The sequence below is a fragment of the Oncorhynchus gorbuscha genome, linkage group LG10 (genome assembly GCF_021184085.1).
Source record: "Oncorhynchus gorbuscha isolate QuinsamMale2020 ecotype Even-year linkage group LG10, OgorEven_v1.0, whole genome shotgun sequence".
Taxonomy (NCBI): Eukaryota; Metazoa; Chordata; class Actinopteri; order Salmoniformes; family Salmonidae; genus Oncorhynchus; species Oncorhynchus gorbuscha.
Window position 1 is genome coordinate 86303007 of NC_060182.1, and position 21949 is coordinate 86324955.

The window sequence follows — 21949 nt, forward strand, 5'->3', positions numbered from 1 at the left end:
AAAAGATGGAAGAACTAATTATATATATATTTAGATCTAGTCTTAGCGATTAGCACTTTTTTTTCTTCTTAAGTTTGTATATTATTAGGCATGTTTTGTATAAAATAAATATATACCGAGATGTTTATGATTTTTTTTTTAAATGGCATTTTAAATGTTGAAATTTGGTATGTTGCATTAAACTATTGAGGGCATGTTTTGTGGTGTTCTATGGGGTTCTTTCATGAGGGCATTATACATATGTACATACACTATTATTTGACAAGACATTGGCGTAATCTATTCAGGTATAAACAATAAGTAAGTCTACTCATGTTATTGCAGTGTTCATATCACATCTATGAAATCTAGCTCAGCCAGAGTGTCTCTTTTGGGACACTTGCCTTCCCCTTGTATGGATAAAGGAGGAGCGTTGGAATTGTGACATAAAAAAAAACAGAATCGACAGAAGAAAGTTCATTTGTCGTTCTAAACATATTTAAGGTGTTTTTTACTCACTTTTTTTGTCTCCCACAAAGTTAGTACTCTCTCCTTCAGCATCCATCCCAATTTCATGACCATGGCCAATTATGCAAATGATGATGTAATTTCGCAACTTTTAGGACAGCCAATAGATATTTTTCCTTACTGAGGAGTTGGCAACACTGTGGAATGTTTTCCCACTCCTCCTCAATGCCTGTGCGAATTTGCTGGATATTTTGGCGGGAACTGGAACACGCTGTCATACACGTCAATCCAGAGCATCCTAAGCATGCTCAATGTGGGACATGTCTGGTGAGTATGCAGGCCATGTAAGAACTGTAACATGTTCAGCTTTGTTTCAGAACATTAAATTCTCTGGCAATAACTCTGGTGGACATTCCTGCATTCAGCATGTCAATTGCACGTACCCTCAACTTGAGAGATTATGGCATTGTGTTGTGTGACAAAACTGCACATTTTGTGGCCTTTTGTTATTTAATCAGCTTCTTTATGTGCGAATGGATTCTCTTGGCAAATGATAAGTGCTCACTAACAGGGAAGTAAACAAATGTGCACATAACATTTGAGAGAAATATGCATTTTGTGCATGTAAAATATTTGAGCAGGGTACCTACACTTTACATGTTGCATTTATATTTTGTTTAGTGTAGTTTATCAGCTTTGATTAGGGGTACAATCATACATTCCATTCACTCTGGCTATCTAGCCCAATTTCAGAGCACTCTCTTCTGAGTGTGCCAGAGCACAAGATAACTGATGAATTTACAAACGCTCAAAACCCGTTAAATATGACCGGCGTCTATAAATTGTTGCCAGCATAACAGTTACAGTCACCAACTGCTCTAGATAACATGAAAACAGCCTAACCGGCTCTGCTAGTTTGAGTAAAATGGTCAGAGTGATGTGTTCTCTCATTTGTGTCTGGGAATAGCTAGCCAACTTTAGCCAGTTAGTTTGGGTGCTTTAATGCCGTTCTGAGGTCAATACGCTCGGATCAACCATTCTCCTCGGCCAGAGCGTCCAGTGTGCGCTCTGAACACTCCAAGAGCGAAATGCTTTGAATTTATAAACTGACAATCTAACAACGCCAAGAATATTACGAATGCACTCTGGCACTCCAGAGTGAATTTACAAACACGTCGTACAGTTCCATTACATTTACTACCCAATCAGACGTGTAGAAGTACCCAAATACGGAAGTGAACCTATGACGACTGTACTACCCGGAAGTTTTTAGCGTCACAGGGCAAGTTGAAGAATTTATTTGTCCACAAAGTTTAAAATGCAACGTGAAAAGAGTGTCAAAGCGAAAGAAGTGATTGAATCACTTTGTAAACTTCTATATTCACTAGGTTTGGAGTGTGTACCAAGTGCAGAAACGTTCAGACGGGCTAAGTTTAACAAAGGAGAGGATGTGGTGAGTTGTTGAGCTGTATAGTGAGTGGATTCAGTATACATTTGAAGCTCGTCGAAGTACAGATGTTGCTAGTGCTGGACCACTTTTGTCAAATCAAATTGTATTTGTCACATACAACAGGTGTAGACCTAACAGTGAAATGCTTACTTACAAGCCCCTAACCAACAATGCAGTTTAAAAAATACGGATAAGTATAAGAAATAAAAGTAACAAGTAGTTAAAGAGCAGCAGTAAAATAACAATAGTGAGACTGTATACATGGGGTACCGGTACGGAGTCAATGTGCGTGGGCACTGGTTAGTCGAGGTAATATGTACACTACCGGTCAAAAGGTTTAGAACACCTACTCATTAAAATATGTTTCTTTATTTTTACTACTCTCTACATTGTATAATAATAGTGAAGACATCAAAACGATGGAATACCACATGGAATCAATCATGTAGTAACCAAAAAGATGTTAAACAAATACAAATTATTCAAGTAGCCACCCGTTGCCTAGAAGACCGCTTAGCACACTCTTGGCATTTTCTCAACCAGCTTCACCTGAAATGTTTTTCCAACAGTCTTGACGGAGTTCCCACATATGTTGAGCACTTGTTGGCTGCTTTTCCTTCACTCTGCAGTCCGACCGATCCCAAACCATCTCAATTTGGTTGAAATTGGGGGATTGTGGAGGCCAGGTCATCTGATGCAGCACTCCATCACTCTCGTTCTTGGTCAAATAGTCCTTACACAGCCTTGATGTATGTTGGGTCATTGTCCTGTTTAAAACAAATGACAGTCACACTAAGCCCAAACTAGATGGGATGGTGAATCGCTGCAGAATGTGTGCCTTGACTTCTAAATAAATCACAGACAGTGACACCAGCAAGCTTGGGAGGTGTGAGCATGGCCAATAAGGTGCTAGGGAAGGTTAATGCCAGGACTAAGTTTTTGGCTAGAAAGTCCAAGCTGCTTGATAAGGACTCCATGAAAGTGCTAGCTACTGCCCTCATTCAATGCCATTTTGACTATGCTTGTACTTACTGGTTTGGGGTCTTATCTAAATTTATGAAGGGGAAGCTCCAGATAGCCCAGAATAAGCTGATCAGGGTAGTATTGAAGGTGAGTCCACGGGAGAAGGACTCTGCTTTCAGGAACTAAACTGGAGCTCCTTTCAGGAACTAAACTGGCTGCCTGTTGAGGCTAGGGTGTCCCAGATTAGACTAGGTTTGGTTTACAGGAGTATTTATAGTCCTGTGCCCAGATATCTAAGTGATTACTTTCCTTGTGTTAGGGATGCACACAATCACAGCACCAGATCAGGTGTTGCTGATGTGTGCTTATACAGGTTGGTAATGCTGGGAATGGTACTTTCTTATATACTGGAGCCTCAGAGTGGAATGAGTTGCCTCTGCCTATAAAAAACAATGTCCTCTCTGGACAGCTTTAAACATAAAGTAAAAATATGTTTGATGTCTTCTGTGTCTATATGAATAACCCCTATGATGTAACTGGAATGACGAGAAAGATGTTCTTCTCTGTTTTTGTTTTATTATTTCACTGCCATACTGTGTTCCATCTTGTCTCAAGCGGACCACAATGGAAATAAGTCCCAGACTTTATTGTGTGTTATCCTCAATGATTTTATTCATGTGCATGTATGGCTTTTTCAAGTTTTATGTGTGATTGTTTTTTTAAATGGTCAAATTTATATAGTAAACTTAACACCCCCACACCAAAACACAACCTCCTCTTTACGGTGGGAAATACACGTGTGAAGATCATCTGTTCACCCACAAGACACGGTGGTCAGAACCAAAAATCTACAATTTGGACTCCGGAACAAAGGACAAATTGCCACCGCTCTAATGTCCATTGCTTGTGTTTCTTGGCCCAAGCAAGTCTCTTCTTCGTATTGGTGTCCTTTAGTAGTGGTTTCTTTGCAGCAATTTGATCATGAAGGCCTGATTCACACAGTGTCCTCTGAACAGTTGATGTTGAGATGTGTGTTACTTTAACTCTGTGAAGCATTTATTTGGGCTGCAATTTCTGAGGCTGGTAACTCTAATGATCTTATCCTCTGCAGCAGAGGTAACTCAGTCTCTTCCTTTCCTGTGGCGGTCCTCATGAGAGCCAGTTTCATCATAGCGCTTGATGGTTTTTCTGACTGCACTTGAAGAAACATTAAAAGTTTTTTAAATTTTCTGTTTTGACTGACCTTCCATGTCTTAAAGTAATGATGGACTGTAATTTCTCTTTGCTTATTTGAGCTGTTCTTGCCATCATATGGACTTGGTCTTTTAACAAATAGGGCTATCTTCTGTATACCTTATACTTTACCTTATCACAACGCAACTGATTGGCTCAATCGCATTAAGAAGGAAATAACTGTTAATTGAAATACATTCCAGGTGACTACCTCATGAAGCTGGTTGAGAGAATGCTAAGAGTGTGCAAAGCTGTCATCAAGGCAAAGGGTGGCTAATTGAAGAATCTCAAATATGAAATATTTAAAATTTGTTTAACACTTTTTTTGGTTACTACGTGATTCCATGTGTTTCTTCATAGTTTTGAAGTCTTCACGATTATTCTATAATGTAGAAAATATTAAAAATAAAGAAAAACCCTTGAATAAGTAGGTGTTCTAAAACTTTTGACCGGTGGTGTACATGTAGGTAGAGTTATAAAAGTGACTATGCATAGATAATAACAGAGAGTAGCTGCGGCGTAAAAGGGGCAGGCAATGCAAATAGTCTGGGTATCCATTTGAGTAGATGTTCAGGAGTCTTATGGCTTGGGGGTAGAATCTGTTTAGAAGCCTCTTGGACCTAGACTTGGCACTCCAGTACCGCTTGCTGTGTGGTTGCAGAGAGAACAGTCTATGACTAGGGTGGCTGGAGTCTTTTACAGTTTTTAGGGCCTTCCTCTGACACCACCTGTTATAGAGGTCCTGGATAGCAAGAAGCTTGGCCCCAGTGATGTACTGGATCGTACGCATTACCCCCTGTAGTGTCTTACGGCCGGAGGCCGAGCAGTTGCCATACCAGGCAGTGATGCAAACAGTCAGGATGGTGCAGCTTTAGAACCTTTTGAGGATCTGAGGATCCATGCCAAATCTTTTCAGTCTCCTGAGGGGAAATAGATTTTGTCGTGTCCTCTTCGACTGTCTTGGTGTGCTTGGACCATGTTAGTTTGTTGTTGTGGACACCAAGGGACTTGAAGCTCTCAACCTGCTCCTCAACGGCCCCGTCGATGAGAATGGAGGCTCGGTCCTCCTTTTCCTGTAGTCCACAATCATCTCCTTTGTCTTGAACACATTGAGGGAGAGGTTGTTGTCCTGGCACCACACAGCCAGGTCTCTGACCTCCTCCATAAATGCTGTCTTGTCGGTGATCAGGCCTACCACTGTTGTATCATCGGAAAACTCAATGATGTTGGAGTCGTGTCTGGCTGTGCAGTCATGAGTGAACAGGGAGTATAGGAGGGGACTGAGCATGCACCCCTGAGGGGTCCTTGTGTTGAGGATCAGTGTGTCGAATGTTTTGTTACCTACCCTTACCACCTGGGGGCGGCCTGTCAGGAAGTCCAGGATCCAGATGCAGAGGGAGGTATTTAGTCCAAGGGTTTGCCAAATGGAGGGCAAGGGAGAGCTTTGTACGCGTCTCTGTGTGTAGAGTAAAGGTGGTCTCAAGTTTTTTCCCTTTGTTTGCACATTTTATATGCTGATAGAAATTTGGTAAAACATATTTAAGTTTCCCTGTATTACAGTCCCCGACCACTAGGAGCGCCACCTCTGGATGAGCATTTTTCTGTTTGCTTATTTCGGAATACAGCTCATTGAGTGCGGTTTTAGTGCCAGCATCGTTATGTGATGGTATGTAGACAGCTACGAAATCCTTCTGATACAGCGTATAACCAGTCAGCTGTGTGTTAAGAATGTTGTCGTTCAGCCACGGCTCTGTGAAGCATAAGATATCTATTTCACAATAATACAAAATAAACAACTTTTGAGCTCTCCATCATTATAGGGGCTGCATTTTAATCTAACTCATTTGCTTGAGGGAGACCAAGTGAATTAATAACGTGTTTTGTGAAAATCCACTTTGAAATCAGCATGTTGTGATCATAATAAAGTACTAGGGTAGTGAATTCAGCTGTAGCCTAAGCTAGCAAGGGAAGTTTCCCTACAATTAAAGCTGGAAGCTACCGGAATCGTCTTGCATTGTAAGTGTTCTAGCCTGTATGGACATTGTTTTGCGAACAGTAATTAACAATTTCTACATGCCGTGTTGCATTATTCAAGCATGTTAACTTATGGCTACCAACTGCCTAGCCAGTTGTAGCTTAATCTTGGGTGCAATGATCACTTTCCCACACTGACTGACTGTGTGGAGGCTCATTGATTTAACATTATGTTAGCCTACATGATACACCAGTAAAGTAATAAAATATATAGCTGTCATCTGTACACAACTTACCGTTCTTTGTGCAGCTTCAAATGTCTAATTTCTTCCCGCACTTTTTGCAAGTTGCAATCAAATTTTTGTTGATACAGCGTCATCTTTATATCCGAAAATAATAATTTGGGGTATCATCTTCCCAAGGGCTCCACCTGAATTCACCCGCCGACGTTCCTCTGGACTGCCACGCACAACTTTTTCTCAGCTGGCACAATTTGATTAGCTGCACATGTTTTTTTTTTAATAGCATCAATTTTAATATTTGGGCTTGGGGAGGGTATCAAGTCAGGTCGAGTCATGAGGCTCAAGTTCAAGTCACGACTCATTGGTGTTAAAGTCGAGTTGCAAGTCATCATATTTGAGTCTGACTCGAGTCCAAGTCATGTGACTCGAGTCCACATCTCTCTTAAGTGGAGCAGGTACTTTGCTCTTCACACTATCAAGGGGCTGCACTCAGTGCGCTGATAGACACATGTCCTTGGACCAGAGCTCTATCATATGACAGGAGGGATATTTGTTTATCTCCTTTAGTCATCAGGTGGTTGCTTACCTTGGAATGTGTATTTCAGGTGGTGGAGTTCTGGAAGCTCCTTCATAGTGTTCTTCTGAAAAAACTGCTACTGGAATGTTCTTGCGCAACACTTTCAGACTTGGGTAAGTGTAATTATTTATGGAGGAGTACGTATGCTGTATGAATAGTGTCCATTGTAGCTATTATGTCCATTTCATACTCTTTGTCTTCAATTAATCATTGTGATTGTGTCTCTGCAGACAGCCATGTGAGAGAGGCACTCTGGCAGTGTGGTTACGGTGCCAGCTGGATTGTTGTGACGACTGCCGGGCTCCGTCCCAGGAGTGAAGTTGGGAGCCGAGAGCTGCTGGTGGCGTTTGGGTGGGTGTTGTCTTCAGGGAGCCTGCTGGAGGCCCTGCTGAGAGCAAGATCCCTGGAGCTGGATATCCTCTCACTCCCACCCACGGTGACATTCTTTTTCAAGTCTTACAGCAAAATATGTTTTGTGTATGAATAAAATCCACCCGTATTAACAAAAGTAAAATAGTTTTGTTTTTACACTGATTTGAAGTGGCAGTGCCATTTTTGTCTAGCAGGTGGCAGTGTTGCTCTGCTGATGATGAGCTTCTGACTCAATAGAACTAGAAATCCATGTCTGTAAGTGGAAGGAGATGAGAGAACAAAAAACATTTCCCCCTTTCTCATAAATAAATTATAATTAGTCTCTTACGTTCTGGTCTTAAACACTTAAAACCCACCAATCACCCTAATCTGAAAATCATTCAAAATTCCATGAATATTTAAAGAGAAAAAAGATGCCTTGTAATTACCCTATGATCCTTCCATTTTGGAGATGTTGAGATGGATCTATCTTGTGGAGTGCCCTCCAGACAAACCTTTACTCTCTAGACTCAAGCCTTTGGTCGTGATTGTCAGAGGGTGAGGTAAAGGCACTCCTGCCCTCAAAGCTCATCACTAATCTAAGGACCCTGGGACTAAACACCTCTGCAACTGGATCACATGGTAAGGGGAGGCAACAACACATCTGCCACGCTGATCCTCAACATGGGGGCCCCTCAGGAGTGCGTGCTCAGTCCCCTCCTGTACTCCCTGTTCACCCATGACTGCATGGCCAAGCACGACTCCAACACCATCATTAAGTTTTCTGACGACACAACAGTGGTAGGCCTGATCACCAACAACGATGAGACAGCCTATGAGGAGGTCAGATACCTGGCTGTGTGGTGCCACGATAACAACCTCTCCCTCAACGTGATCAAGACAAAGGAGCTGATTGTGGACGTCAGGAAAAGGCAGGCCGAACAAACCCCCTTTAACATCTACGGGGCTGTAGTGAAGCGGGTCGAGAGTTTCAAGTTCTTTGCTGTCCACATCACCAACAAACAATTACAGTCCAAACACACCAAGACAGTCGTGAAGAGGGCATGACAACACCTATTACCCCTCAGGAGACTGAAAAGATTTAGCATGGGTCCTCAGATCCTAAAAAAGTTCTACAGCTGAACCACCTGGTATGGCAATTGCTTGGCCTCCGACCGCAAGGCACTACAGAGGGTAGTGCGTATGGCCCATCACTGGGATCAAGCATCCTGCCATTCAGGACCTCTATACCAGGCGGTGTCAGAGGAAGGCCCAAAAAATTGTCAAAGACTAGCCACCCTAGTCATAGACTGTTCTCTCTGCTACTGCACGGCAAGTGGTACCGGAGCACCAAGTCTAGGTCCAAGAGGCTTCTTAACAGCTTCTACCCCCAAGCCGTAAGACTCCTGAGCAGCTGGTGGTTACCCGGACTATTTGCGTTGTCATTTTACCTCTACCTACATGTACATAATTCTCTCAACTAACCGTTGCCCACTCACATTCACTCTGTACCAGTACCCCCTATATATAGCCTCACTACTGTTATTTTATGGTCGCTCTTTAACCTGTCTGGGAACACAACCAGTGAAATTGCAGGGCGCCAAATTCAAACAGAAATTTCATAAATCTAATTTCTCAAACATGCTAGTATTAGGCACCATTTTTAAAGAGAACATACTCGTTAATCCAGCCATAGTGTCTGTTTTCAAAAAGGCTTTACAGCGAAAGCTCCACAAACGATTGTTAGGTCACCACCAAGCCACAGAAAACACAGCCATTTTTCCAGCCAAAGAGAGGAGTCACAAAAAGCAGAAATATAGATAAAATTAATCACTAACCTTTGATGATCTTCATCAGATGACACTCATAGGACTTCATGTTACACAATACATGTATGTTTTTTTTTCTCGATATAGTGCATATTTATATCCAAGAATCAAATTTTTACATTGGCGTGTTATGTTCAGTATTTCCAAAACATGCCGTGATTTTGTTGTGGAGTCCACAGAAGTCAGAAATAGCATTATAAATACTCACTTACCTTTGAATGCACTCCCAGGAATCCCAGTTCCACAATAAATGTTTGATTTGTTCAATAAAGTTAATAATTTATGTCCATATACAGTGGGGCAAAAAAGTATTTAGTCAACCACCAATTGTGCAAGTTCTCCCACTTAAAAAGATGAGAGGCCTGTAATTTTCATCATAGGTACACTTCAACTATGACAGACAAAATGAGAAAAAAAATCCAGAAAATCACATTGTATGATTTTTTTTTTTTAATGATTTTATTTGCAAATTATGGTGGAAAATAAGTGTTTGGTCACCTACAAAAGTTTCTTAATACTTTGTTATATACCCTTTGTTGGCAATGAGAGGTCAAACGTTTTCTGTAAGTCTTTCATATTCATGAAATATAGCGAAACAAAGCTTAGCCTTTTGTTAATCACCCTGTCGTCTCAGATTTTGAAATTATGCTTTACAGCAAAAGCAAAACAAGCATTTGTGTAAGTTTATCGATAGCCTAGCATAGCATTATGTACACTTAGCATCAGGAAGCTTGGTCACAAATCAGAAAACCAATCAAATTAACCATTTACCTTTGGTGATCTTCGGATGTTTTCACTCACGAGACTCCCAGTTAGACAGCAAATGTTCCTTTTGTTCCATAAAGATATTTTTTATATCCAAATACCTCCGTTAGTTTGGTGCGTTATGCCCAGGAATCCACCGGAAATAACGGTCACGACAACGCACACAAATTCCAAATTATATCCATAATGTCGACAGAAACATGTCAAGCGTTTTTTATAATCAATCCTCAAGGTGTTTTTCAAATATCTATTCGATAATATATCAACCGGGACAGTTGGCTTTTCACTAGGACCGGCAGGAACAATGGCCGCCTCTCTTTTGCGCAAAAATCACTCTGAGAGCCCCCACCTGACCACTTACGTAATGTGGTCGTTCACGCTCATTCTTCAAAATAAAGGACTGAAACTATGTCTAAAGGCTGTAGACACCTTAGGGAAGCCATAGAAAAAGGAATCTGGTTGATATCCCTTCCAATGGTCAATAGGGATGCATAGGAACACAGAGCTTTCAAAATAAGAGTAACTTCCTGATTGGAATTTTCTCAGGCTTTCGCCTGCAATATCAGTTCTGTTATACTCACAGACAATATTTGTACAGTTTTGGAAACTTTAGAGTTTTCTATCCTAAGCTGTCAATTATATGCATATTCTAGCATCTGGTCCTGAGAAATAGGCCGTTTACTTTGGGAACGTTCTTTTTCCAAAAATAAAAATAGTGCCCCCTACACTTATCTTAACTGCGTTGGTGGTTAAGGGCTTGTAAGTAAGCATTTCACTGTAAGGTCTACACCTGTTGTATTGACACATGTGACAAATCACATTTGATTTGATTTATCTCAGATCTCACTGAGTAGCCCCAGAGAGGGAGGCTCCCTTGGGGATGTAGATGGCCAAGGAGGCCTGAAGGAAGACGGGCTCCTCAGGAGACTCCAATGGCAGTATGGGAAACTCAGGTTCCAGTGGCGGAGGTTGCTCTCCATTCAAGAGGAAAGAGCTAGACTCCTTCACCAGGCAAGTCATTCAACCTGGACCGTAATAATACTTCTCATTTTTAAAACACTTTTCTAAAAACCCAAAAGACACTTCACAATAATGCAACCAATGGAGTGTGAACATCATTATCGTCATACTGGTTTGTTCCAATGTCTCTAAATCTGTGTGTTCTGGTGAAATGGATAACCACCATAGCCTCTGACTCATATTTTCTTAGGTCCTTTCCTCCAGCACAATGCCCTCCACGTCCACCTCCCAGCCCTCTTCTGATGACCATCACAGCATGTGCTCAACTGCCCTGAAAAAGGTGACAGGTCCTCCTGCCCCTGTCCCCATCATGTTCAACACAGCTACCATCACCAGACACAGGCAAACCACAGATCTCAGATGAGGAAGGAGAGGCACAGTATACCTATTTCCTCTTTGTAAAGAGTTCTTGTGAATGTTGCTGGTGGGTAAAAGGATATCCTTCCTCCACTGTATCTCTCCACGCTTTAGAAATCTGTTGGTTGAGGAACAGAAGCATTTTCCTTAAAGTGAGAGATCTTTTAAGCAGTAGGGTTTAAGGGGTACATCCTCACCATGTAACAGGTGTTTCTTAGGGCACAGTTTGTTGCTGTGGGAGTCAGTACTAGGACGGGCAAGAGGAGAGAAAGGGAGAGACAAGGAGAAATATTTATTGTTGAGTGCTTGTTTTCTGAAAAGGGAGGGAAAGAAAAATCTAGACACAACCAAAGAGCCTGTGTCTCCCAGAGTGTGTTTTGACACTATAAGTAGTGAAGGCCCTGGTGCAGCCCTCCTGGGAGAGATGTGAGTGATGTGCAAAGCCAGAGAGGGGGAGAGAGAGAGAGATCTCTACTACTTTGTTTCTTTAATAGCTGGAAAGCTCCACAGGGAGGATCATCCTGTACCTTTACTTAGCCTTTGACCGAAACAGTGCTTTGTACCAATGCCAGCCAGGGAGGCAGTGAAGGAGCTCTCTGTAGCTCAGTTGGTAGTAGTGTTGTCACAATACCAGATTTCTGATTTCGATACCAGGTTTAGTATCACGATACTCGATAACAACACAAAAAAAAGGTGGATTAGCCAAAGTCACAGAATGGCAATTGATCCAGACAGACTCAGCTACTGCTCTCTTTTTATTTAAGAACAAATTCTTAATTACAATGATGGCCTCGGAACAATGGATTAACTGCCTTGTTCAGGGGCAAAATGACAAGATTTTTACCTTGTCAGCTCGGGGATTAGATCAAGCAACCTTTCGGGTACTGGCCCAACGCTCTAACCACTCGGCTACCTGCCGCTCTTCAGTCGTTGGGCATCTTTTGCATTCAATTATCGTTGCATATTTCTTTGAGACAGCCATGTATGCATTAATTGAATCAATTATACAATCATACATAAAATTTGACTAAATACAAAACAACATAATGGTAATCATTTATTTGAATGATAAATCTCTATATTGATAAACTGGGTAAATCTCCCGAGTGGCGCAGAGGTCTAAGGCACTGCTTTGCAGTGCTTGAGGCATCACTACAGCCCTGCGTTCGATCCCAGGCTGTGTCACAGCCGGCTGTGACCAAGAGACCCATGAGGCGGCGCACAATTGGCCCAGTGTCTTCCGGGTTAGGGGAGATTTTGGCCCAGTGTCTTCTGGGTTAGGGGAGAGTTTGGCCGGCCAGGATTTCCTTGTCCCGTCGCGCTCTAGCAACTCCTTGCGGCGGTCCCTTCGCCTGCAATCTGACTTCGGTCGCCATTTGTACGATGTTTCCTCCAACACATTGGTGCAGCTGGCTTCCGGGTTAAGCAAGCAGTGTGTCAAGTAGCAGTGCGGCTTGGCAGGGTCGTGTTTCGGAGGACGCATGGCTCTCAACCTTTGCCTCTCCCGAGTCCGTATGGGAGTTGCATCAATGAGACAAGACTGTAACTACTAATTGGATACCACAAAAAAGGGGTACAAGTTTATTTAAAAAACAGATAAATGGGTAAATCAAGATGTAGCTTAGGTCTATTCACAATACAGGCTAATGCATAGTATTCAATAGTATTCAATATTTTATTGTACTGATCAACAACATTTGCATAGAATAAGCAATCTCTTATTTTATGAAAGTGTGTAGTCTCTTTAAGAAATGATTGAGGCCATTTGCAAGGCAGAAAGTGGCTATGGAATCTGACTTTAGCTATGGAACCTAGTGGAAACCAGACAGGAAGTGAGGGAGACCAAGTGAATTAAAAAACGTTTTTGGTGACAATCAGCTTTGAAATCAGCATATATTATGTAATCAGCATATGATCATAACAAAGTACTAGGGTAGTGAATTCAGCTGTAGCCTAAGCTAGCAACGAAAGTTTCCCTACAATTAAAGCTGGAAGCTTTCATGTTAACTTCTGTGGATCATGAGTGGGGCGCTAATGCAGCCCAGACAGCTCTAGCAATGGGTGAGGTAGTGGAGCAGGAACGTTGCTCTTCACACTATAAAGGGGCTGCACTGACAGACAGACTTGATCCTCTCAATCACGTGAAACACATTTAACAAAAGTACCAAATGTAACAAAAATTATAGTATCGAACCATTTTTTTGTAGTGAATAAGTACAGAGGTTTTCGGTATACCGTGTAACGCTGGTTGGTAGAGAATAGCACATGCAACACCAGGGTAGTGGGTTTGATTCCCGGGACCACCTGTACTTAAAATGTATACACGCATGACTATAAGTCGCTATGGATAAAAGCATCTCCTAAATGTCATATATTATTAGCGACACAATAAAAATACACAATGGAGAGGCAGTAACTACCTGGGGAGATGGAGTAACACTCAGAGGGAAACATGCCTGGCAGAAACTAAAGGAGGCCATAGACCTCAGCTCACTAGCAGATGGAATCAAATAAACATGCATATGTTCTGAGGAAGACAAGACAGGCAGGTTAAACCAATGAAGATTTTTGAGAGCATTAATTATGAGCTAAATGTCTCCTGTCTGTGTGTGTTTGACAGTGGTTGAGGCAGGCTGGGTTAAAAGAATGTCCCCTGTCTGTCTGTGTTGCAGGAGGTGGAGCGTCTACAGACTCTCAGTCAGCTGTTAGAGGCCTACTTGGAGTGGAAGAGACAGGAGCCACTCTTCTGGTGCTGGATGGTAAGGCTAGTGCTTCCTCTGTCTTCTCAGTGCCTCAGCACTGCTTTTAACCAGAAATGTAAAATATGTTCTGTCTACTCTACAGTGTAATTGACTAGGTTTTGCATGACATTTAAACAAAACCAACATGGAGACAGTAAGAGACAGTGAAACACAATTATTAAGGAACTAATAGCCTCCTTCTAACCTGCCCTTTCCCACTAGTACTACCTGTATCTTTTGGTATTTTATTGGGATCCCATTAGCTGTTGCAAAAGCAGCAGCTGCTCTTCCTGGGGTCCACACAACACATGAAACATAATACAGAATGACATAGACAAGAACAGCTCAAGGACAGAAGTACATATCCTCTTTCTCACTCTCATGAACAACCTCTGCAGTGTCTGACAATGATTCACTACCGTTCTGAGTTCTCATCTCTGTCTGAGTGTGATTCAGATTGACATGAAGTTATTAAGAGAGCCTCCATGGAGAGGAGATGTTTTTGGCATCCTGCTCTGATTCCCTCTCTGCATGCAGATCACAGAGAAGTGAATTTGAGGATTGTAGAAGTTCAAAATGAAGTGCAGTTTCATTAGAAATAAACCTATCAGAATCCTTTGAGTGTTTTCCCTAAAGTACAACAGAAACCGCTTCCTTTCATGGTGTTTCTATCAGTATGTTTGAAACCCACAGTTGGCCTCCCAGGGTTTTGATTATTGAAGTCCAGTCAAATACATTCATGTGAAAATTATTTAAACTAGTACTTTAATCCACCTCAAAGCCATTTAATTTCAAATAAAAAAAGAAAGCTTTGTTGCCTTTTGTGAGAAATGTAATATGTCCCAATTATTAACTCGCTAGTCTTGCTGTTCACTGCCTTATCACTTAAAAATTGGGTAAGATTTTTTGGGGACATATCTGGGAATAACTTTTAAGATTTGATGTAGATGAAATGTGAATTAATGATCCGTTTCATAATTTCTCGAGACCTATAGGAGGAGTTATAAACTGGTTACCAACATCAATTGAACAATAAACAATTATTTTTGCATCATAGCAGTGGTATATTTTATCTGACATACAAATGGCTGGAATGCTGTTTCAGCCTATCAGCATACAGGACCCGTAGTACCTGGTCTATAATATAAAAAAATATAAATGCAACAATTTCAAATATTTTGCTGAATTATTGTTCATATAAGGAAATCAGTCAATTGAAATAAAATCATTAGGCCCTAATCTCTGTATTTCACATGACTGGGAATTACGACTGACCCCATTTAGTTCACTGGTCGATTTTTTTATTTTTATTTTTTTATATTTTTTTTGGTCTGTAGGCTGTTGGTCGACTGAGATTTCTTTACTTGAGCAGTAGCAACAAAAAATAAATAATCATGGTGTAACTGACACATGTCTGATTGGCGCCTGTCTGAGTGGACTGATCCATTGTGGAAGCCGTGGGGGTGGCACAGTCCGTCAGTATAAGACGTGCTACTGAAATTGTATGTGGTTATATTATGTAAGAACAATGGTGCAACAAATGATTTTCTAACAAACGTTTATTCTCCCTTGCTGGATGGTGGTCGTTGTCCACGGTTCTGAAACACATCAGTACGCTGTTTTATTGGCGACTTTTCCTAGACCATGTTGCTATGTGCATCATAGCAAATTTAACCAGCATTCTGGTGTTGAGAACAATGTGGCGGAGGAAGCAGCAGAGTTAGGAGATTAGAAAACAGCCCTTTCCTTATTGTCTAAGAGGAGAGAGGAAACCCCAACTTAATTAGGTCTATAATCAACAGCCTAACTGCTAAATGTGCCTGGCTTTATAAATCATCCATATGCATGTACAGAAATAAGACAGAAGCTGCTTCTGTTGCCTGTTTGAGTGTGTGTTTAATAGCCTACTGATTCTGTGAGCACCAAGCCTCACGCAACAATATCACAGATGGTCTGTTTTTAATCTTTGCTTTGCTGTAATAAAGACTTTACCCGTTTTTTTTCGTGAGACCAGCCTCTCTGTTATTATTTCATTTATTTACTGTTTACACTGTTCCAAATTGTAGAGAAAAAAAGTATATTTATTATAATAACCTTCCCTTTCATTTTGTTGTTATTATTATGATCCTCATTATAATAATAAGTAATGTCATTATCATTAGTAGTCTACGTATAGGTTCTTTGTATAACCACCATCGAGCTGTAGACCTAAGAGCGAATCCTGTTTAGTCTTAATACCGTAACTGATTTAGACCTATAATTCAATATATAGGCTACTGTATCTATCAATCAATCATGTATTCGTTCATGCCATCACACAGCATACGAGATATTAATGATGTGAAATGAAATCAAGCATTTTAGTTTTAAAATTAAATAACAAAGGGAGCTGTGATAAAGACTTTATATATATTTTTGGGGGTGTTGGAACAGACTCTCTGTTACACTTATTTATTTAGTGTTCACATTGTCCCAAATGGTCAGTAAAAATAATATTGTAATCTAACAAACAGTTTGGTACACATTATACTCACGCAGTGCTTGTTCCTATACCCTCCTTTATCTGGATCTCCTGTAGTTTCTACAACTAAGTCCCATGTCTTCCACACATCTGACTTCCCCTTTCCCTCCTGAGCAACCAGTAAACATTCACCCATTTCCAATGTATTTTTCATGTCCTACACATCCATTTTGCTGTCGACATTACTATGTTCGAAGTTAGTTATAACCAATTTATTGATGTGATTATAATAGGCTATAGCTCAGGCCCTATTGATCACATGCAATGCTCACGTTTTATGTGACGAGAGCAAGGGTTCAGGGAATAGGGAATGTTTTTTTCTAAACAAATTAGGGATTTCAGTAACAACTTTTCAGTCAGAAATGGCTTGAATTATGTTGCAGCTCAAGCAACAGGGACAGCGCTACACACACTGATGTTCTGTGGTGGATGTTGCAGCAGGGAGGACAGAGAGGCAATGGGGGCCCGGCACACAGTCATCCACTGTGTTTTTATTTTTAACACAACGCAGAAAGTCTGAGCCAGGCAGCACAATCAAATCGATTTGTGGTCTGACTCCCTCTAGTCATTTGTCTCTTTTAATGATTTAATCAAACAGTGTGGTTTAAAGCATCAGACAAGCTCAGTGCATATAGTTGATTTGATTCAAACATAGGATGTGTCTATATACAGAATCAAACCAATTTTAACATTTCAACCAATCGATTGGTCAAAAGAACAGATGAATCCTGGTCGACTAAGATATGTTTTGGTCAGGGACAGCCCAACTGGGAATACAGATATGCATCTGTTTGTCACAGATACTTAATTTTTTTAAAGGTAGGGCGTGGATCAGAAAACCAGTCAGTATCTGGTGTGACCACCATTTGCCTCATGCAGGGCGACACATCTCATTTGCATAGTTGATCAGGCTATTGATTGTGGCCTGTGGAACGTTGTCCCACTCCTCTTCAATGATTGTACGAAGTTGCTGGATGTTAGCGGGAACTGGAACACGCTGTCGTACACGTCAATCCAGAGCATCCCAAACAGGCTCATGGGCGACAATTCAGGTGAGTGTGCAGGCCGTGGAAGAACTGGTACATTATCAGCTTCCAGAAAATGTCTACAGATCCTTGTGACAGGGCCGTGCATTAGTGTTTGTTGTCCATAGCTTATGCCTGCCCACACCATAACCCCACTGCCACCGTGGGGCACTCTGTTCACAATGTTGACATCAGTAAACCGCTCGCCCACACAATGCCATCTGCCCGGTAAAGTTGAAACCGGGATGCATCTGTGAAAAGCACACTTATCCCTCGTGCCAGTGGACCTTGAAGGTGACCATTTGTGCATTGAAGTTGGTTACGACGCCGAACTGCAGTCAGGTCAAGACCCTGGTAAGGACGAACATGCAGATTAGCTTCCCTGAGATTGTTTCTGACAGTTGGTGCAGAAATTCTTCGGTTGTGAAAATCCAGTTTCATCAGCTGCCCGGGTGGCTGGTCTCAGATGATCCCGCAGATGAAGAAGTCCTTGGCTGGCGTGGTTACACGTCTGCGGTTCCCTAGCACAAGGTTCACCTGTGTAATTATCCTGCTGTTCAATCAGCTTCTTGATATGCCACACCTGTCAAGTGGATGGATTATCTTGGCAAAGTCGAAATGCTCACTAACAGGGATGTAAACAAATTTGTGCACAATTTTTGCGAAATAAGCATTTTGTGTATATGGATAATATTTTATTTCAGCTCATGAAACGTGGGACCAACACTTCACATGTTGCATTTTATATTTTGTTCAGCGTATGTGTTGAATGTATGGAGGCTCCAGGACCTGGTCTATGATGTATCGGTGTCGGTTGGAGGGTTAGTGTAGAGAGTCTGCCATATGCCTGTATGGAGTTTATCCACAGTCATGGCCTGCGTCCCAAATGAAACCCTATATAGCATACTACTTTTGACCAGGGCCACATAGGGTACAATTTGCGACAATGCCTATAGTATGTATGTGCTTGGACTCTATCTGACCTCTCCTAGGAGGGAGGCTGCTGTTGGGCAGTTGATTAGAACTAGACCCACATGGATCAATATTGGAGGAGAGCTGCAATTACACAGGATGTCCGATCTTGAGAAAAGCTCCTTTTAATATATATTTTTTTTTAACCCTTATTTATCTTGGAAAGTCTGTTAAGAACAAATTCTTATTTACAATGTCGGCCTACACCGGCCAAACCCTAACCCGGACAACGCTGGGCCAATTGTGTGCCGCCCTATGGGTCTCCCAATCACGGCCGGTTGTGATAACGCCTGGAATCAAACCAGGGTCTGTAGTGACGCCTCTAACACTGAGATGCAGTGCCTTAGACAGCTGCGCCACTCAGGAGCAGAGAGTGAAAGGAGAGATAGAAGGGAGGAGCTCAGAGAAAATCAAAGACTTTTGTTATTATTACATGCCATTTCCTGGTTGCTAAAATTCAAATAGTTTGCCTAATTTCAGTTTATGTAACAAAAGCAAGTGTAGTGTAGAGAATCATTGTCATCATCTAAACCGCTGTGAAATATATTTTCCCTAACAAAAAATATTGTATTTTCAGCTGTTTGAAGCTGGTGTACAATACCGAAAGTAAAAGACGCAAAAACTAAACTTAAGAACGGGAATCATAGAAATAATGCACATAGAACAGATCTACCGCTGTGAATTTGGTTGGGTTACCCCAAAAGTTACATATTGCATCTTTAATTTAATATCATAACCTTTGAGGTTTGATATTAATTTCCCAGGATCATGCATTATGAACAGTGGTACTCTATTTCTCACTTTCTCAACCCTCTCTTTCCTTCTCTCCTCGCTCCTTCCTCCCTCTCTCCCCCCTCCCTCTCTCTGTAGGATAGTGTTGTGGACAGCCAGCTCTCAGACCTGAGAGAGGAGGACACTGTAGAGAACATGTCACCTGTACACCAAGTTGTCAATAGGTGCTTTCCCTACAGTTACAAGGACAAGGAGGGTCTGGAACAACTGGACAACATGTTGCTGAGGCTGCACACAGGGCTGAAGGACACATACACAAGACAGGTAATGCACACCCTCACACAGCAGGTGAATACCAACTGGCAAGGAATCAACGTTTGGCTCTTTATAAATTGTATGAAATTCCGTCCTCTCGTCCTCTACTGTCTTCAATGATTGGAAAAGACTGGACAGGTGGAAGCTCATCATTAGATTGGCTTTCACCTCGTCATTTCTTTCAGGTCATTGGACTAAAGGAGGAGAGGAAATGTTTTAGGACATTTTGAGAAAGAGAATTTGTCAGAGCGAAAAGAGGGAACTTCAATGTTCTGGAGGACTTGCATTATGCAGTTCAAGTGGGAGTGGGTCTGATGGCAATATGTGCTCCTGTTCCTCTCTCTCCTTTTCGCTCTTTCTCGCTCTTTCTCTCTTTGGGAAATCATTTTCTGGAATCATTTTCTCAATTGAAGTGGCTTGTGAATTGAGCTCTTTCATTTGGAATATGAATGCCTAAATCTGTGCTTTTGTGTACAGCATTACATTTCATTATGCTTTATAGCCTATTTGCTTATTGCTTCTCTCCAGACTCTAGGCTTGCATAGCTTCCAATTTTATTCATATCATTACACTGATACAGCTGGGAATTATTACCAACCTCACAATCAGCACATCTAGGTCACCTAATAATATAGGCTACATTAATTATCCTCTCTCGTTCCCTCCCTCTCAATCTCTTTCTCTTTTTCTCTCTCATTCTCGCTCTCTCTCTCTACACTAATGTGGGAAGTGTCTGGTGCAATATCAAAATGTCTGCCAAATTCTCACCCATTATCGCGCATGAATGCACTAATGCCATATGCACAAGCACACACACACTCCTCCCCCATGAGAGTCATCAGTGTAAATGAAATGCTGCTGGGGCCTAGCAGTCATTTTGTTTTAGAGATAAAAACATTTTAGTAGGAAGTAATTGTCTCAGATGATATACTGAAAGAGGCAGATCCTGCAATTCATTGCACTGAACTGTTTGTCAATGCCTCCTTTCTTCTTCTGTCCCAACAGAACAGAAAAGCGCAGAGTGTTCTTCAAGACGCTGAGGAGTTGGAGGAGATTGAGAGGCGAGTGGCTCTCAGGCTGCATGGCTTGGCTGAGTCCTGTACTTCAACTCCTACATCTGGTTGCTGTAGTTACAGGCCAAGTCTCCAGGGGCCACAGCTACTTCCAAACCATCACCAGCCTTGTAGGCCAGGGTCTGTGCTCCCACAAGCCTGTGATGGGGCAGTGCTGCCAGGCAAGGTGTCTGGGACAGGCATGATGATGGTCCAAGTCCAGGCCTCCTCACTGATCGTCAAGCTGCAGCAGAGAGAGGACTTCCTGCTGGGGGAACTGGGCCAGATGAGGCAGGCAAAGCGGGGACAGATCCAGGAGAAGACAGCCAGCTGGCTGGAGGGGGTTGGAGTTGTCCTCATCCCCCCTCTCCCTCTCAAGAGATAAACACTAACAGGATGCTACTTCAGGGTGTCTGTGCGTGCAAGCGAGTGAACAGGATGCTGTTCAGCACGGTGGCTGACAGACTGTCTGTCCCCAGACTACTTTCATAGAAATAGAATGACTAGAAGGTGCAAAGCTGCTCGACAATTTGTGGCTATATGTTCTATTAATTATATTTATATGTCTACTGCTAAGATATTATGATGCGATGGACTGCATGTGATATATTTCAAATGACATCTGAAATGCACATGAATCAGTTGAAATCAAGATGTGTGTGTGTGTGTGTGTGTGTGTGTGTGTGTGTGTGTGTGTGTGTGTGTGTGTGTGTGTGTGTGTGTGTGTGTGTGTGTGTGTGTGTGTGTGTGTGTGTTGATGTAATCCACTGTGGGAGACGACATAAACATCTGTGTGGGCTGGCTGTTAAGTTGCTGGGTTGTTTTTCTTTTTTGTATCTTGTCTTTTCTCGGTGCTAAGCTTTCAGGAGAGAAAACAGTCTTAAAGTTCTGAAGTAGGTCAGGGTTTAGGATGTTCTCTCACTGAAGTTGGTTTATAAGTAGACCGCCTGGCGAATGCTCTCTCCGTCTCAGCCTCACACTGATTAGCTGATGTTACCCGTCCTGCCCTCACCCCTCAGAGGATTCATCCTAGTGCCTTCACGTCCTCAAATTTGTGTGTGTGTGTGTGTGTGTGTGTGTGTGTGTGTGTGTGTGTGTGTGTGTGTGTGTGTGTGTGTGTGTGTGTGTGTAACTAACAAGCATTTCATGCAGATTAATTACCTAATGCATGGAGGGAAAAAAAGTCACGATCTGACTGATGGAAACAGGATATGCCGGTTCAATTTTATAAATGCCAACAGACAATTTGTTTGTTCGACATGGTGGGATCTTTTTGTGTCAGTAAAATGTATTTTGGGAGAAATTACGTTGAAAATGCCTTTGAGCAAATATTGATATCCACTTTGATATCCACAAAAATATAAACGCAACACGTTGGTCCCA

The 21949-nt window shown here is 41.9% G+C and overlaps 1 protein-coding gene across 1 annotated transcript; it reads left to right on the top strand.

Annotated features, from left to right (window-relative positions):
* Window positions 1-1714: 1714 nt before the first annotated feature.
* Window positions 1715-21660, top strand: tedc1 (tubulin epsilon and delta complex 1). Its single transcript, XM_046367306.1, has 8 exons — window positions 1715-1900; window positions 6915-6999; window positions 7117-7322; window positions 10672-10842; window positions 11042-11131; window positions 13881-13967; window positions 19338-19523; window positions 20520-21660. Exons 1-8 carry the CDS (start codon window positions 1766-1768, stop codon window positions 20949-20951), a joined length of 1392 nt encoding a protein of 463 aa, XP_046223262.1. The 5' UTR covers window positions 1715-1765; the 3' UTR covers window positions 20952-21660.
* The last annotated feature ends 289 nt before the right edge of the window (window positions 21661-21949 follow it).

Excerpts from the sequence above, each read along its gene's own strand:
- tedc1 (XM_046367306.1), top strand. The coding sequence starts at position 1,766 with ATGCAACGTGAAAAGAGTGTCAAAGCGAAAGAAGTGATTGAATCACTT. Across the intron at positions 7,323-10,671 it reads TCCTCTCACTCCCACCCACG|ATCTCACTGAGTAGCCCCAG; the intron begins GTGACATTCTTT and ends GATTTATCTCAG. Across the intron at positions 13,968-19,337 it reads CACTCTTCTGGTGCTGGATG|GATAGTGTTGTGGACAGCCA; the intron begins GTAAGGCTAGTG and ends CTCTCTCTGTAG.